A 15,427-nucleotide genomic window follows, 5' to 3' on the forward strand; every position below is an offset into this window, starting at 1 on the left:
TCAGGAGGATGGAAGTTTGAGCCAGCCTAGGCAAAAAGTGAGACACATCTCAACCAATAAGCTGTGCATGGTGAGGCTGCCAACCAAGGTATGTGGGAGGTATACATAGGAGAATCGAAGTCCAAGGCAGCTTGGGGCAAAAAGGTAAGGTCCTGTCTGAAAAAATAACTAAACCAAAAAGGGCTGTAAGCATGGGAGAGCACCAGCTTATCAAAGCACCAGGCTCTGAGCTTGAACTCACTTCCACATGAGGTAAAGACAGAAACAAGAAATTCTGATTGGAGCCAGGTATGGTCACTCCTGTCATCCCCAGCACTCAGAAGGTTGAGGAATCTGAGTTCTAAGCCAGCTGAGCCATATATTGAGACACTATCAAGGCCGGCTCCAAAGCCAAACAAAAGCCAAAACCTTGGAAGAGGGGTGAATGGCATGGTGCCTCCCAAGTCATGCAGGACCCTAAGAACACAAGGAGCCGAAGCACCAGTCCCAGGACCTGAGGACTGTGGGGTGGGTGGGTGAGGGGTGGCAGCCACGTGGGCCTGCGTGGCACATTGGTGGCTGTCACCTGGCAGGGAGGGTGGTGGGGCCATCGCTGGGGGAAGCCTTGGAGTTCCAGAAGGACAGCCACAGTTTCTCGATGTAGTGGAACTGGAGGTTCATGACGACATCCAGGGTGGCCTGGGAGGAAAAGTGGGGTCACATGTGACGTCTGGGCGCAAAGCGCATCTTCTCAAGTCCCCAGAGCGACGAGGGGCCGTCTGTGGGTGGACACGCTCCTGTCTCCCCTGTGCCCGGGGAGCAGCTAGTGACAGCAGGAAGGTGGCGGGTGTGGGTATGAGGGGGACCTTCCCCCCCCCCCCCGCTGTGGCCTGAGGACAGCAGAGACACGTGGGAGGGGCTTGCAGTCACCTCACAGTGCCGTCTGTACACCAGCTGCAGGGCCTTGATGTCTCGCGGTGTGACACTCCCCTGGAGTGGCTCGCCGTCCAGGTCAGGCACTGGGAACTCCGGGAACACGTGGGACACATCTGGAGAGGGACACGGGGAACGCTGGGGCAGCCCTGGCCCCCGCAGGCACAGGGCATCTTTTACACAACAGGGACAATGTCACCACCTTCCAGGGATGACAAATGTGTGGACATAGACACAGCCAGAGGCCAGCACAGGCCTGGCACCCCGCAGACCCTCCTGACTCCTCAGCAGGGCCCTGTGTGGCAGAGCTGGCCCAGGGCAGCGTGCTGGGGAAAAGCCAGCCTCCCTGTCCCCACAGTGATTGCCTAGAGACAGGCCTGGCAGTCTCCATCTCTCCAGAAAGCCAGAGCCCAGCGGGTCCTGCCCAGGCATAGTCAGGTGCTGGTGGCTCACGCCTGTAATCTTAGCTCCTCACAACGATCACAGTTCAAAGCTATCCCGTGCATAAAATGTCCATGAAACTCTTATCTCCAATTAACTACCAAAAAGCTGGAAGTGAAGCTGTGGCTCAAGTGGTAGAGCACTAGCCTTGAGCAGAAAGTGGCTCAGCACCCAGGCCCTGAGTTCAAGGCCCAGGATGGGCACAAAAATAACAAAAACAGAACACATGTTGCTGTCAAGCACCTGAGGAGCACCTGCCAGCAGCTCCTTCCTGCGCAGTGCAGGGAAAGGCTCTGACCTTTGACCTGGTCCTGAATGCACTCAGGAAACAGGGCAAAGCTTCCATGCTGTGGGCCATCGAAGAGGAAAACCCCAAAACCCCAGATGGAGCTCCATCCTCCTCTCCCAATTGACAGCCTCAGAAGACATCCATTCCCCTTTCGTTCGTTCGTGTGTGTGTGTGTGTGTGTGTGTGTGTGTGTGTGTGTGTGTGTGTGTGTGTGTGTGTGTGTGTGTGTGTGTGTGTGTGTGTGTGTGTGTGTGTGTGAGAGGGGGGGGGTTGAACTCTGGGCTTGGGCACTGTCCCTGTGCTCTTCAGCTCAAGGTGAGCACTTTACCACTTGAGCCACAGCACCACTTCTGGTTTTCTGCTGGTTTATTGGAGATAAGAGTCTCATGGACTTTTTCCTGCTCGGGCTGGCTTTGAACTGTAGTTCTCAGATCTCAGCGTCCTGAAGAGCTAGGATTACAGGTGGGAGCCACCGGTGCCCGGCTTCCCCATTCTTTTTTACTGCATTGATTCATTGTTTTTTTTTTTTTTGTGTAAGTTCTGGGGCTTGAACTCAGGGCCTGGGCACTGTCCCTGAGTTTCTCTGGCTCAAGGCTAGTGCTCTACCACTTGAGCCACAGCGCCACTTCCGGCTTTTTCTGTGTATGTGGTACTGAGGAATTGAACCTAGGGCTTCATGCATGCTAGGCAAGCACTCTACCACTGAGCCACCTTCCCAGCCCTCACTATTCTAATGGACAAGTCAAACACTAATATTTTTTGGCACAGCTGATTATTCTAGAGGCTCAGAGATGCCTGAAGGTTCATCTAGAAGCTGCTGTGTGTCTAACCTGAAGCCAGGGCTCACCTATGTACTGCTGGTGGTGCTGGCTCTGGGTAGCCATGGCCTGCTCCGGAGTGCTGTGCAGGCTGCTGTGGGAGCTGCTGTCCCCCAGGCTGTCTGTCTTCTGGGCTGGCCGGTACCTGGGCATGGAATGCATGCACCTCGCTGAGACCGAGCAGGAAGCAGTGTGTAGAATTATTTGGGGGATAGTCCTGGGGCTCAAACTCAGGGCCTGGACACTGTCCCTGAGCTTTTTGGCTCAAGGCTGGCACTCTACCACTTGAGCCATGGCTCTATTTTGGGCTTTTTTTGCTGGTTTATTGGGGACAAGAGTCTCATGGACTTTTCTTGCCCAGGATGGCTTTGTTTGAGCCCTGATCCTCAAATCTCAGCTTTCTGATTGGCTGGGATTACAGGTGTGAGCCACCAGTCTATCTGATTTTTTTTTTAAGATTCAGCCTAGTCACCTGATGAAGGCCCCACTCTGGGGGAAGCACCCACCTGGGCTTCTGGTGCACGGGCTGCTGCCGCATGGCCATGTACTGCGTGTCCTCCTGTAGCCGGTTGAGCGGGGAGTCGGGCTTCAGCCGGATCCCGCAGTAGTGGTACTTGGAGTTGCCCCTGCAAGGCAAACACCGCAGGTCGGTTCCCTGCGGGCATCCTGAACAAGACAGGCCACCTCGCCTGGCCCTGTGTGTTGGCTTGGTGTTTGGCACTTGCCGAACCTATGAGAAGTGTGTACGGGGGACCTTTGCACACAAAGCCCTTCATGCAGAGCCCTGTGCCGCCTTTTAATACAATAAAGGCACTGACAAGTGCAGCACAGGAAGTGGAGCTGTGGCTCAAGTGCTTAGCACCAGCCTTGAGAAAGAAAAAAAACAAAAGCCAAGCAGCCGTGAGAGGCCCTGAGTTCAAGCCCCAGTACTGGTGTGTGTGTGGGGGGGTGTGGGTGTGTGCATGCACACCCACACACCACCCCACACTCCAAACAAAACCTTGCAAAGTTCTGCAGAGAGAAAATCAGGGGGACACTCTATGCCAGCTTTGTGTCCGTGCACTGTGGGGACTTGGAATGAGGAGAGCAGAGGATCCAAGTTCAAAGCCAGCCTGGGTGAAACTCTTATTTCCAATTAACCAGAAAAAAAGCTAGAAGTTGCTCAAGTGGTAGAGCACAGCCTTGAGGAGCAACAACAACAACAACAAAAAGCCAAGAGAGTGTTCTTTTTTTTTTTTTTTTTTGGGTCCGGTTGTGGGGCCTGAATTCTGGGCCTGGGCGCTGTCCCTCAGCTCTTCAGCTCAAGGCTAGCGCTCTACCACTTGAGCCATAGCACCACTTCTGGCTTTTTTCTGCTTACGTGGCGCTGAGGAATCGAACCCAGGGCCTCATGCATGCAAGGCAAGCGCTTTACCACCGAGCCACCTTCCTAGCCCCAAGAGTGTTCATATTTTTAAAAGTTAATTCTAGCCGGGCATCAGTGGCTCACACCTGTCATCCTAGCTACTCAGGAGGCTGAGATCTGAGGATTGCGGTTCAAAGCTAGCCTGGGCAGCAAAGTCCATGAGACTCTTACCTCCAATAAAAACCACCAGAAAACCAGAAGTGGAGCTGTGGCTCAAGTGGTAGAGTCCTAGCCTTGAGCCAAAGAAGCTCAGGGACAGCGCCCAGGCCCTGATTTCAAACCCCAGGACTGACCAAAAAAAAAAGTGTATTATGGCTCTGCCACAAGGCAGGAGTACTTCTAAGAATGTAGTTCCGGGTGAAAAACAAGAAAAGCTGGGGACTCCCATGTCCCATCCTGGACTTCTGAAGGAGCCAGCGTGGCCATGGCTATGCCTGCCACCCAGTGGGGATAGCTCAGAGTTCACCAGGAGGCTCTGGTGGAGGCAGGGGGGCACCATCACCCACCTGGTGCCCAGGCGGCGCGTGCGCAGCCCCATGAAGACCGAGCGGATGAGCTTCCCGAAGGAGGCGGCGTTGACGGGGTCCAGCTTGTGCTCCTGGCAGTGGCGCAGGTAGTGGTTGTACAGGGAGCTCCGCGGCAGGCTCACACCCTCCGCCGTCTCGTAGTTGTCCAGCAGCCACTGGAGCTGAGCAGAGAGACACCGGCCTCTGGGTCAGAGAACCTCATCCTGCGCCCCCCCTCCCCTGCATGTGCACTGGCTTCACTCAGGAACCTGATCCTACTGCCTGCAGACTACTGTGTGAGCGCCAGGACTCTGCCAGCCCTCTACACTCCCAGATGGCCCAGAGCCGCTCCACAGCACAAGGGGGAGCCCTCTGTCCTGCACCCCAGTCTCCAGGGGTGTCTCTTGCAGACATGCATCTTGCATGGAGAATGTAAGAAGGTTTGGGGATGTCTGCTTAGATTTATCCCTCCCTCCCTCCCTTCCTCCCTCTCTTCCTCCCTCCTTCCCTTCCTTCCTTCCTTCCACACTGGGGCTTGAACTGAAGGCCTCATGCTCTCACTTGGCTTTTTCACTCAAGGCTGGTACTCTCCAACTTGAGCTACACCTTCACTTTGAGCTTTTTAGCAATAAGAGACAGAGTCTCAAGGATTTTCCTGCCTGGGCTGGCTTTGAACTGTGATCCTCAGATCTCAGCCTCCTGAGTAGCTAGGATTACAGGTGTGAGCCCCCAGCACTGGGCTGATTTGTGTTGTTTGTTATCATAAGATACAACAGTGGAGAATGCGGTTTCCAAGAATCTATGTTCTTGGTCCATGTGGTGTACTTCTTCATGGAGTGGCTCAAGGTCTTCCTTACCCTACCCCTCCCAGGGCATCTTGGCTGGTGGCCCAGCCTGTGGGTACATATGACTTCTTTTTTTAAATTGTTGATCGTGAGACCTGAATTCTGGGCCTGGGCCCTGTCTCTCAGCTCTTCAGCTCAAGGCTAGCACTCTACCACTTGAACCACAGCACTACTTCCAGATTTTTCTGCTTCTGTGGTGCTGAGGAATCGAACCCAGGGCCTCATACATGCAAGGCAAGCACTCTACCAGTGAGAGACCTTCCCAGCCCCCACATATGACTTCTGTCCACATGCCTGACCCCGTTCTTTCTAAGCTGGCGTTGCTTAGCAATGGGACACATGGAGGGGACGAATCTCTTCAAGCGCTGCACAGGCAAGAGTTCCTGTGCCCTGGGCACATGGCCGACGCCACCCACCCGGTGTCTCGTGCCCAGCCACATACCAGGGCGAATGACCCACACCATCCATCCAGCATCACCAGGCCCTGCTACACACTGGAGTGACATGGCCAACGCTGACCACCCAGCATCACCGCAGGGCTTGAGGGGCTCATGCTGCATCTGAGGACCACCTGCCTGACACTGGCCTACCCCGACTGGCTGGTGGTGGCAGGAGCCTGTCTGAGATGCACACTAGCAGCTTCAGTAGCTCTTCGGAGCCCCCAGTGCTTGCTCTGGATTGACAATCACACTTTGGACACCTTGCTTTCCATCCTTCTATCCACCTGCTCATCCACCATCCATCCACACATCCATCCATCTACCACCCATCCATCCATCTACCCACTCAACCACATACCCATCCACCTGCTCATCCACCTACCCATCCATCCGCCCGTCCATCCACCTGCCCTCTATCCACCAATCCATCCACCCATTGACCTACCCACCATCCATCCATCCACTAATCCATCCACCCATCTACCACCCACCCATCCATCTATCTGTCCATCCATCCATTCATCCATCTATCTGCCCACCCATCCATCCATCCACCCACTAATCCATCCACCTACTGATTATCCCTCACTTAATGAGAGTTAGCCCACGTCAGCCCCTGACACAGGTGGGGCTGGCAACTATAAGTAAGACAGACAAAATCTCCTGATTTCCAGAACTGACCTCTGTCATGGCAGACCCCAGAGTCGACATAAAATGTACAGAATGGAAAGTGGAGCTAAGTGCTCAAAGCAAGAGGGGTGCTCCTCCCTAAGGAGCTGGTGGAAGAGCGGCCCCCAACAATGCCGAGAGGAGGGGGGAAGTGGAGAACCACAGGGAGCGCAGCTCAGCATGTGCCAGCGCAGGCTGAGGCCCTCAGGGAACTGCGCAGCCTTCACAGTAGGCCACCAGCTGGTGGCTGATCATTTCTGTCTCAGTTTGAAAGGCAAGTGTGAGCTAATCTGAATACAGTGTGGTCCATCCCCCCCTCCTGGAGTGGTCGGCAGCCCTGTCCCCGCCTCCCTGGCTGCCATGCAGTGCCAGCCAGCCCTGGGCAAGTGGCAAGGTCTCAGGGCCACAAAGCGGGGCGAGGGCGGTGGGGCGTGGGCTGCCAGCCTGCCATTAGCAGGCCACACTTTCTTCCTCATCTGACTCCCATTTGCCAACACCAAATCCACTTTAGGTTTTGCCCAGTGTATGTGACGCTTTCTAGAAAGTTCTATTCTTCCTTTGCTTCTGAGTCACCAAGCCCTGGAGCCATGATCAAAAACAGTGAGGAGCAGGTAGGACCTCCCCCTTCCCCCCCTCTTTCTAGAACAGTCAATGCAGGGAACGTGGGTGAGGAGGGAGGCAGGCCAGAGACGGTGTTAGCTCAGCGGCTTGTCCACAGATGTCTGCGGCCTGCAGGGTGGCTGACTTGTGGAAGGCAAAGGCTGTGAGCTTTCCCACACAGCGGGGGATGGTGGGAGTGGGGGCCCCTCTCCCCCAGGCACACACCGACCCTCCAAGATATACCCCACTCTCCCAGAGGCCGGGTGCCAGGGGAAGGGGGACCTTCGTTTTGTTTTGAATCCCCTGGGAAAGGATTGTTTTCTCCTTTGCTTCCTAGGGTCCTGGCCAAGTGCTGTCTCAAGCAGCTGGCCACATCTGCGCCCAGTCCAAATTTCTAGACCTTTTCCCTAGATCGGCTTCTGCTCCCAGCATCACAGACTTTCAAAAAATGCCCTATTTTGAACCTTGACCAGCAACAAGATCTTGGGGTCAGCTGGGTATGGGGTGCAACCAAATGGGGCACTTTCTCTTTGATGCAACTCTCGGGGGAGCACCTGGGACCTGCTCAACTGCTACAGCACATTCTAGCTTCAGTAGTTCAACTGTCCAACCCTAGCTGGGCATGGTTGCAACTGCCTGTAATCCCAGCACTCAGGAGGACTGTGAGCTCCAGGCCAGCCCAGACCACATGGTAGTCCAAAAGAACAAGAGAAATGCTCACCACATTGCAGGTGTGGGCAGGGCTGGATGGACAGTGTCCAGAGAAGGGACATGGGGGTGTGTGTGCAGGGGCTAACGAGCCACATGGCTGTCCTGGGTCTGGGCAGTCAGTACCTCCTGTAGTCACTGCGTCCTATTAGCGGCAGGCAAGGCAGGGGAATGAAATCTCCTGCAGCTGATGTCAGTTTTTCTAGTTGTTTTCCCCCCACCTCCCCCTTGTCGGTGCTGATTGGAACATCTCCTTTCTGGCCTTCACTACACGTGGCCACGCCCTCAGCCCTCACTGGCTCTGGCTTGCTGGGGCGGGGCTGGGTGAGCTGGGCATAGGTCAGATGGGCACTTACATGGCTGTTGAGTAAGCCGCTTTTGTGTGGTGTGATTCCTTCGCTTTTTTGGAGGTTTTCAATCGCCATTTCAAGCTAAAGAACATGTGTGCCGCAACATAACAGAAAGTGGAAAAGGAAAAAAGGAAATCAGATGGTTAGCGTCAGCCAAGGTTGTTGTTGTTAATATCCACATCACGACGAGCGCTGAGGAGAAGCAAGCACGCGTGCGTGGCTGGGCGCGGTGCGGCTGTGCCACATACAGGAGAGCCAGCCGCCGAGGACAGCGAGGCCAAAGCGAGCCCCACCGGCAGACTTGGTGTGGCGACTTAACAGGTTAATGGGCATGCGCATGGATGTGTGAGGCCCAGACCAACCTGTGGTTGCTATGGAAACCCCTAGCATTCGCAACGCCAGAGCCCGGAGCACTGTGCATCTCCCTACCCTACACTAGGTGATGTTCAGGACAGCCAGGTGCCCGAAGCTGAGCATATTGGTCATTGAGGTTCCCCTGTGCAAAACCTTGGGCAGATACTCAGGAAAATACTGAGGTGAAAAGCACAGACCCAGCCATGGGAGCCTGAGGACCCGGCCCACACACAATCACCGAGACCCCAGCCCAGCCACTTGTGATCCTGGGAAGAGGCAGTGGGAGGCACGGAGGGCTTCCTGGAGGAAGGGACTGAGGACTTGGTGGCAGGAAGGAGGTGAGGTGGTGGCAGGTCTCGGCACAGGAGAGGAGCGCCCAGTCCTATATGGCTGCCGAGACACCTGCATGTGTTCACTGACCCAGACTCGTGCTTGGGACATGGTCGTTTAGAGCCTGTCACAGCCTCTCATGACAGACAGAGACAGCCGTGCAAGCGTGCAAAGTCTACATCTTCTTCCCTAAGACACACAGGAGGGCGAAGATTTCAAGATGTGAGCCGGGAATGGTAGCGCATGCCCGTGATCCCAGCATACAGGAGGCGGGGCAGGAGGATCACTGAGTTCAGGCCAGCTTGGGCTACCTAGCAAGCCCCCCAAAATAAGAGAAACAGATGTTCCTGGGGCCGGGGCAGGACCATGAGTTGCATGTGGGCCAGGCCGGGTGGAGCCGGCAGTGGAGGAGAAGGGCACACCAAGGTATCAGCAGGTGGGAGGGAGCTTGCCTGCCAGGGACAGAGACTGTCAGTGGCTGGCTGGTCCCCGAGGGCCCCGCCTCTCCCTCACTACCTTCTCCATGTTCCCTCTAGTGGCTCCTCATACTATAGCTGTGTGTGTGTGTGTGTGTGTGTGTGTGTGTGTGTGGTGTGTGTGTGTGTGTGTGTGTGTGTGTGTGTGTGTGTTTTAACTTGCTTACAACAGGCTTCTATAGGGCTTGTGTGTTTAAGAGTTAGATTTGCTGCACGCTGGTGGCTCATGCCTACAATCCTAGCTACTCAGGAGGCTGAGATCTGAGGATCACAGTTCAAAGCCAGCCCGAGCAGGAAAGTCCATGAGACTCTTATCTCCAGTGATCCACCAGAAAACCAGAAAGGGAGCTATGGCTCAAGTGGCTAACCTTGAGCCCAAAAAACCTCAGGGACAGTACTCAGGCCCTGAATTCTATATTCAAGCCCAAGACTGGCACAAAGAGAGAGAGAGAGAGGGAGAAGGGAAAGGGAGAGAAAGGGGGGAGGGAGAAAGAGAGGGAGGGAAGGTGGGAGGAGAGAGAAGAGAGAGAATCTAGCAGTATTTCCTACACTGGGAAAATGATCATTACCATTACCCACTTCCAACAGTGAACCTTCGCAGGTGAAGATTAGCAATGTAGCAACGGGCAGGGTGGAACACCCCATCTCCCAGGCTGCTTAGCGGCGGTCAGCCCGGAGCTGCTTCTGTGTGTCGATCTGTTATATGGAAACCCAGGCTGCCCAGCTGGGAAAGGCTAGGGTCTGGTTCAGATCCCTGTGGATGTTTTCGCTTGACGCATCAACACACGATGGCTGCTAGTGCCTTAAAGCTTAGCTGAGCCAGGTGAGAGGGTCAAGTGGGTGCTACTAGCTTCAGGGGCGGGGGGGGGCAGGAACGGTGGTGGAGAGGAAGGGTGGGCAGGAAGCAGGGGATTCTGCTTCAAGGCCAGCCTCGGCACAGGGGTCGCTGAGACTCCTGACTGACGGCTGGGTGTGGGGGTGCGGCCTGTCATCCACATGATGCGGGAGGCCCGCGTTGGATGACCACAGCCCAGGCCGGCCTGGGCATTGAGACCCTACATGAAAATAACCAAGCAAAAAGGGGCCGGAGGAGTGGCTGAGGTGGTGGAGCACCTGCCTGTCCATTGAGAGGCCTGGTCCCAGGCACTACCACCCCCATGAAGACGCGGCGAGGCCGAAAGCACTAGCCCGAGCAAGGCCTCCGGGGCATGGATGGTGGAGAGGCAGGGCAGCACTGGGCCTCACAGGCCACTTGGCATGACTGCACGTAAGCTCTGCTGACCAGAGATGACACCTTCTTACAACCAAGCAGCAGCCCAGACCGCAGCTTGCGGAGACACACTGAAAAACGGAGCCCGGCAAGGCCAGCGACTGCGTGACTAGAGGGAGGCGGAGGCGTAATGACTCAGGGTGGGGGGGACTCCTGCCAGTTCCGAGGACAGGTGGTTTTCCATAGAGGAATGACCAGGGACCAGGCAAATACACAGACACAAAGGAGGCAAGCGAGCTGCAGCCCAGGGAGGCCGAGACATGGAACTTGGGACATGGAACTTGGGACGCAGAGCTGAGAGCCACTGGTTGATTACGTCACAGGAGGGAAGTCACCGTGGAGGGCCCGATGGCAGAAGAATCGCGTCTTATCAGACATGGAGACTTCCAGCAAGGAGTCTGCTTGATGTAGAAAGGATGAAAACTGCCCAGATGGGATGAAAGACATGAACCTACACATCCCAAAATCTCAACAGCGCTCACACAAGTATGAGCACAAAGAAACCCACAGAGACAGGGAGAGGGAGGGAGGGAGGGAGGGCGGGAGCTGTGAAGGAGTCAGGGGAGGGGACTTATTGTGGACGCGGGATCCGAATACGACTAACAGCTAATTTCTCATCAGAACCCCTGCAGGTCTGAGGGTGAGGGAATCCCCACCTGTCAATCAACATGTCCATGCAGCTCACCCAGACGGGGCAAGAATTTAGCTGCCAAAACAGTGCTGTTATGCCCGAGGTCTTAGCTTGAGTGTACCCTGAAAACACGGTGCTCGTGAAAGATGCCAGACACGGATGACCCCACCATGCGTGGGGTCCTTTCACGAGCACAGGCAAATCCATGGAGTCAGATGGCAGACTGCAGGGAGCAGAGGGCGGGCCACGGGGAACAACACGGAGGCGCTGCTGCACAACACTGCTGGTGCACTGAACGCTGTAGTTCCTGTCTGTCTCTCTCAGTGGTATTGGTGTTTGAACTCAGGGCCTCATACTTGCTAGGCAGGTATTTAAACACTTAAACCACGCCACCAGCCACTTTCACTGAGATATGATGTTGCTTTTTGCCTGCGTGCCTCCTTCCTTCCCTCTCCCCGCTTCTTTTTTATTTGTGCTGGTTCTGAGGCTTTAACACAGGGCCTGGGTGCTGTCCCTGAGCCTTTGCCCTCAAGGCTGGCACTCTACCACTTGAGCCACAGCTCCACTTCCAGCTTTTGGTAGTTAATTGGAGATAAGCGTCTCATGCCTTTCTTGCTGATTTTGAGCCATGATCCTCTGGCTCTCAGCCTCCTGAGCAGCTAGGATTATAGGTGTGAGCCACCAGTGTGGGTCTTCCCCACTTCCTTTCTGACAGGGTCTCCTTGTAGACCTCAGGCTGATAATAGCACTCCTGATCTTCCCGCCTCCGTTTCCAAGGGCTGGGATGACAGGCATCTGGCTGGGAGAGTTCTCAGTGAACGCTGGTGTTGTCCTGGGGTCCTCGCTCCTCTGCCTGGTCTGTGCAGGGGGGGGGGGCTCTCCCCACCACCTCCACTCTGTTCAGTGACACGATTACCAACACCAGCTCCGAGCTGTTTGGAAAATGCCCTTAAGACCCTGTGGAGCCCTGGAAAGGCACTGAGGGAGGACGGGGCATGGCAAAGAATATACAACTCAGTTGGTATCTGTGTCCTCTTCAGGAACCCAAGTTCACTGCAGAAAGTGAATTTGATCCACAGTGAACTGAGGGTCATTTGCTTATGAGGAAGGTGCTCTGCCACTAGAGCCACACCTCCAGTGCTTTCACGATTCCTCATGGACAAGAGGGCATATGGAAAGCACCAAGGCGCTCTCCCTCCCCAGGCCCTGGAGTCTGGCTGGAGGCACAGTGCCCAGGTGTTCCCAGCAGAGGGCGCTGCGGAGCCATCTCCTGAGCCTGGGGCTGAGTCTCCCAACTTGATTTCTCTCTGTTCTAAGGCAAAGGGCCTTCATGGGTCGGGTTAGTGCTTCACATTTAAAGATGCCTCACGTTTGAATTTGTCTATTAGACTGGAGTTACATTTTTTTATTTGAAATTGTCTTTTGCACAATGTTACATGCCCTGTTTCCATCCCGGGTGGTCTCCCCACACTTCAGCATTACACATGTATGTGTGCATTTATTTCCTGTATCAGTTGCTTCCTGTCTCCTGTTCATCAGGGGCAACAATTTTAGTTGTGGTTTGTGAGTTGGTTTTTTTTTTTTTTTTGGCCAGTCCTGGGGCTTGAACTCGGCCTGGGCACCGCCCCTCAGCTTTTGGGCTCAAGACTAATGCTCTACCACTTGAGACACCGCTCCACTTGCCGCGTGCCCTGCCCTGGTGTGTGTGGGTGCAGGAGGGCCTGGCACTCGGCTGTTTCCAGCACAGGGCTCCGTTTCTGACGACCCCGGCAAGCGTGTGCTGTGACGTCACAGGGTGTGTCTCAGTGCGTCAGCAGAGCTGGAACCTGGCAGTCCTGAGCCACACTTGCCACAGAATGGTGTGCCCTCTCCGCTGTCCCTGGCCTTAGGGGACCTCCACACTGGGAAGGAGGCACTAGATTTCCTAACACAGTGTTCTCAGTGAGCTGCCAAGGTGTGGCTCAAGTGTCAGTGTCTGCCTAACAACTGTGAGGCCTGGAGTTCAAATCCAAGTACTGCCAAAAGGAAAACAAAAGAGGCTTGCTTAGTAGTTGTGATGAGCCGGGCTCCAGTGGTTCACGTCTGTCATCCTAGCTACTCAGAAGGCTGAGATCTGAGGATCACAATTCAAAGCCAGCCCAGGCAGGAAAGTCCATGAGACTTTTATCTCCAGTAAACTACCAAAAAAGCCAGACAGAAGTGGTGCTGTGGCTCAAATGGTAGAGCACTTGTGTTGAGCAAAAGGAGCTCAAGGACAGTGCCCAGGCCCAGAGTTTAAGCCCCAGAACTAGAAAAAACAATTGTGATGACAGCAGAACTGAACACCCTTGGAGGCTGTGGAAGTCGGCATTGGGCTCAGCTGCCCACTGAGCTCGGCGGGGGAGGAGACCCAGCTCAGTGTTGGTTCTAAATGGATGGAACTGTTCCATTCTTCCTTCCCAGTACAGTCACAGGCAGCTCAGTGTCTGAGCAGCAAGTTCACAGGCAGGCCCAGGACACAGGTCTGCTCCTTAGTCACTCCTGTGTACCCGACCCTGTGAAGTCACTGCCCTGGGAAGAAGCCAACCTGCTGTGTGCAGGAAAGCAAGTCAGCCTTGGAGGAGGCGTTGTGTTCAACAATGGTGTGCACTGCAGGTGGCCGCTGCTGGGACTAAGCACACCTTGGACAGAGCCACAGCATTGCCTTATACATCACATCTCAAAAAAGCAGGGCACTTCTCCCCAGGAGACAGGTCTCAATGCCTGAGTGACTGTGGACATTGCATAAGAGAGAAGAGCAAGCTGGGAGCCCGTGGCTCACGCCTGTAATCCTAGCTACTCAGGAGGCCGAGGTCTGAAGATCACGGTTCAAAGCAACCTGGGCAGGAAAGTCTGTGAGACTCTTACCTCCAATAAACCACTCAGAAAACTGGAAGTGGCGCTGTGGCTCAAGTGGTAGAGCATTCGCCTTGAGCTGAAGAGCTGAGGGATAGCGCCCAGGCCCAGATTATCCCCACGACTAATGAGGGGGGGGGCGGGGAGCAAGACTCAAGAGTTCTCTCTGATGTCATTCTTCTGATGACCGAGGAATAGACACAAGGCTCAACTGTCCCCTCCTAGTTCAGGTTAGCCTTGGTCCATGTGAGAAGAGGTCATCTAAGTGAGATCATCAGTCTAGTTTGTGCTATTCACATGCCATTGTATTCCTGAGGAAAAGCTCAGCAAATGAAACATCTGTTCATGAAAAAGACAGGAGAACAGAGGCAGAGGGGCCTCCTCCACCGGGGGCTCTGGGCGAGGCCAGGACACCCACCCCCTCAGCACCTACTCACTGCCAGGCTGGAAGCCCACCATAGCAAGATGAGAAAGAAAAAGGAAGGGCAAAGCTGCTCCAGCTGCAGATAATGGGCTGTAAAAGTGCAATCAGGAAAGCTGCAGGATGGGAGGCTGACACACATCCATAGTACTTTTAGGTCCTACCACAAAGCAGCTAGAGACTGAAGTACAAATCCAATACCACTACAATGGTTCAAAAACGATGAGATGCCCAGGAAGAAATACAACAGAACATGTCCAGGACCTGTGGAAAGGGACAGCCTCCTGACAAATGAAACCAAAGGTGATGTCAACACTCCAAGAAAGCATACCATGTGCATGGACTGGCAACAACGTAATAGAAATGTCACTTCTCCACAGACTGACCTGCAGAGTGAAGGCAATTCCGCCAAAATCCCAGAATGAGGCCTTTTTTTTTTTTTTTTGGCAGATACAAGTTGATCTAAAGCTCATAGAGAAACTTTACATTTCTGAGAACACCCAATACAGTTCTGAAGAGTAAACTGGGAGGACTATAAAGCTCGAGTTTAGACTATATGCCACAGGCAAAAAAACAGAAATGGGTCAACAGGATTCCCTCACCCAGACCCGTTCATGCTGGACAAGATACAGGTTTCTTGTTTGTGTTTAAGCAAATGAGTCCCCAACAACTGAGTTCCATAGCAAAAAAATATATAAAAAATAATAAAATAATAATAATGTTTGCTGTTCATCATATAAAAAGCAGATAAAGTGCAAAATGTAGAGCTACAAGCTTTTCAGAGACAACAGCAGAAAATCCTGACAACATGCAGATGTTCAGAGTTCAAGAAATCACATCAAAAGTCAGAGAAGCTGGATGCCAGTGGCTCATGCTTGTAATTCTAGCTACTTAGGAGGATGAGATTTGAGGATCACAGTTCAAAGCCAGCCCAGGTAGGAATGTCCATGAGACTCTTATCTCCAATTAACCACCAGAAAACTAGAAGTGGCTCTGTGGCTCAAGCGGTAGAGCGCTAGCCTTGAGCTGAAGAGTTCAGAGATAGTGCCCAGGCCCAGAGTTGAAGCCCACGACTGATAAAAACAAAG

At 54.1% G+C, this 15,427-nt stretch overlaps 1 protein-coding gene across 3 annotated transcripts in view; it reads right to left on the reverse strand.

The window, feature by feature from the left end:
- Rfx2 (regulatory factor X2) overlaps positions 1-15,427 on the reverse strand; it is a 67,995-nt gene that overhangs the window by 9,069 nt on the left and 43,499 nt on the right. For all 3 annotated transcript variants that reach the window (XM_070008264.1, XM_070008266.1, XM_070008267.1), the window contains exons 6-11: positions 7,990-8,064; positions 4,372-4,553; positions 2,967-3,086; positions 2,490-2,605; positions 910-1,028; positions 566-678 (exon numbers count right to left, since the gene is read on the reverse strand). In XM_070008264.1, coding sequence (XP_069864365.1) covers positions 566-678; positions 910-1,028; positions 2,490-2,605; positions 2,967-3,086; positions 4,372-4,553; positions 7,990-8,064 — 725 coding nt within the window. The remainder of the gene's footprint in view (positions 1-565; positions 679-909; positions 1,029-2,489; positions 2,606-2,966; positions 3,087-4,371; positions 4,554-7,989; positions 8,065-15,427) is intronic.

The sequence above is a fragment of the Dipodomys merriami genome, unplaced genomic scaffold, assembly GCF_024711535.1.
Source record: "Dipodomys merriami isolate MVZ:Mamm:240054 unplaced genomic scaffold, mDipMer1.0.p SCAF_70, whole genome shotgun sequence".
NCBI classification, from domain to species: Eukaryota; Metazoa; Chordata; class Mammalia; order Rodentia; family Heteromyidae; genus Dipodomys; species Dipodomys merriami.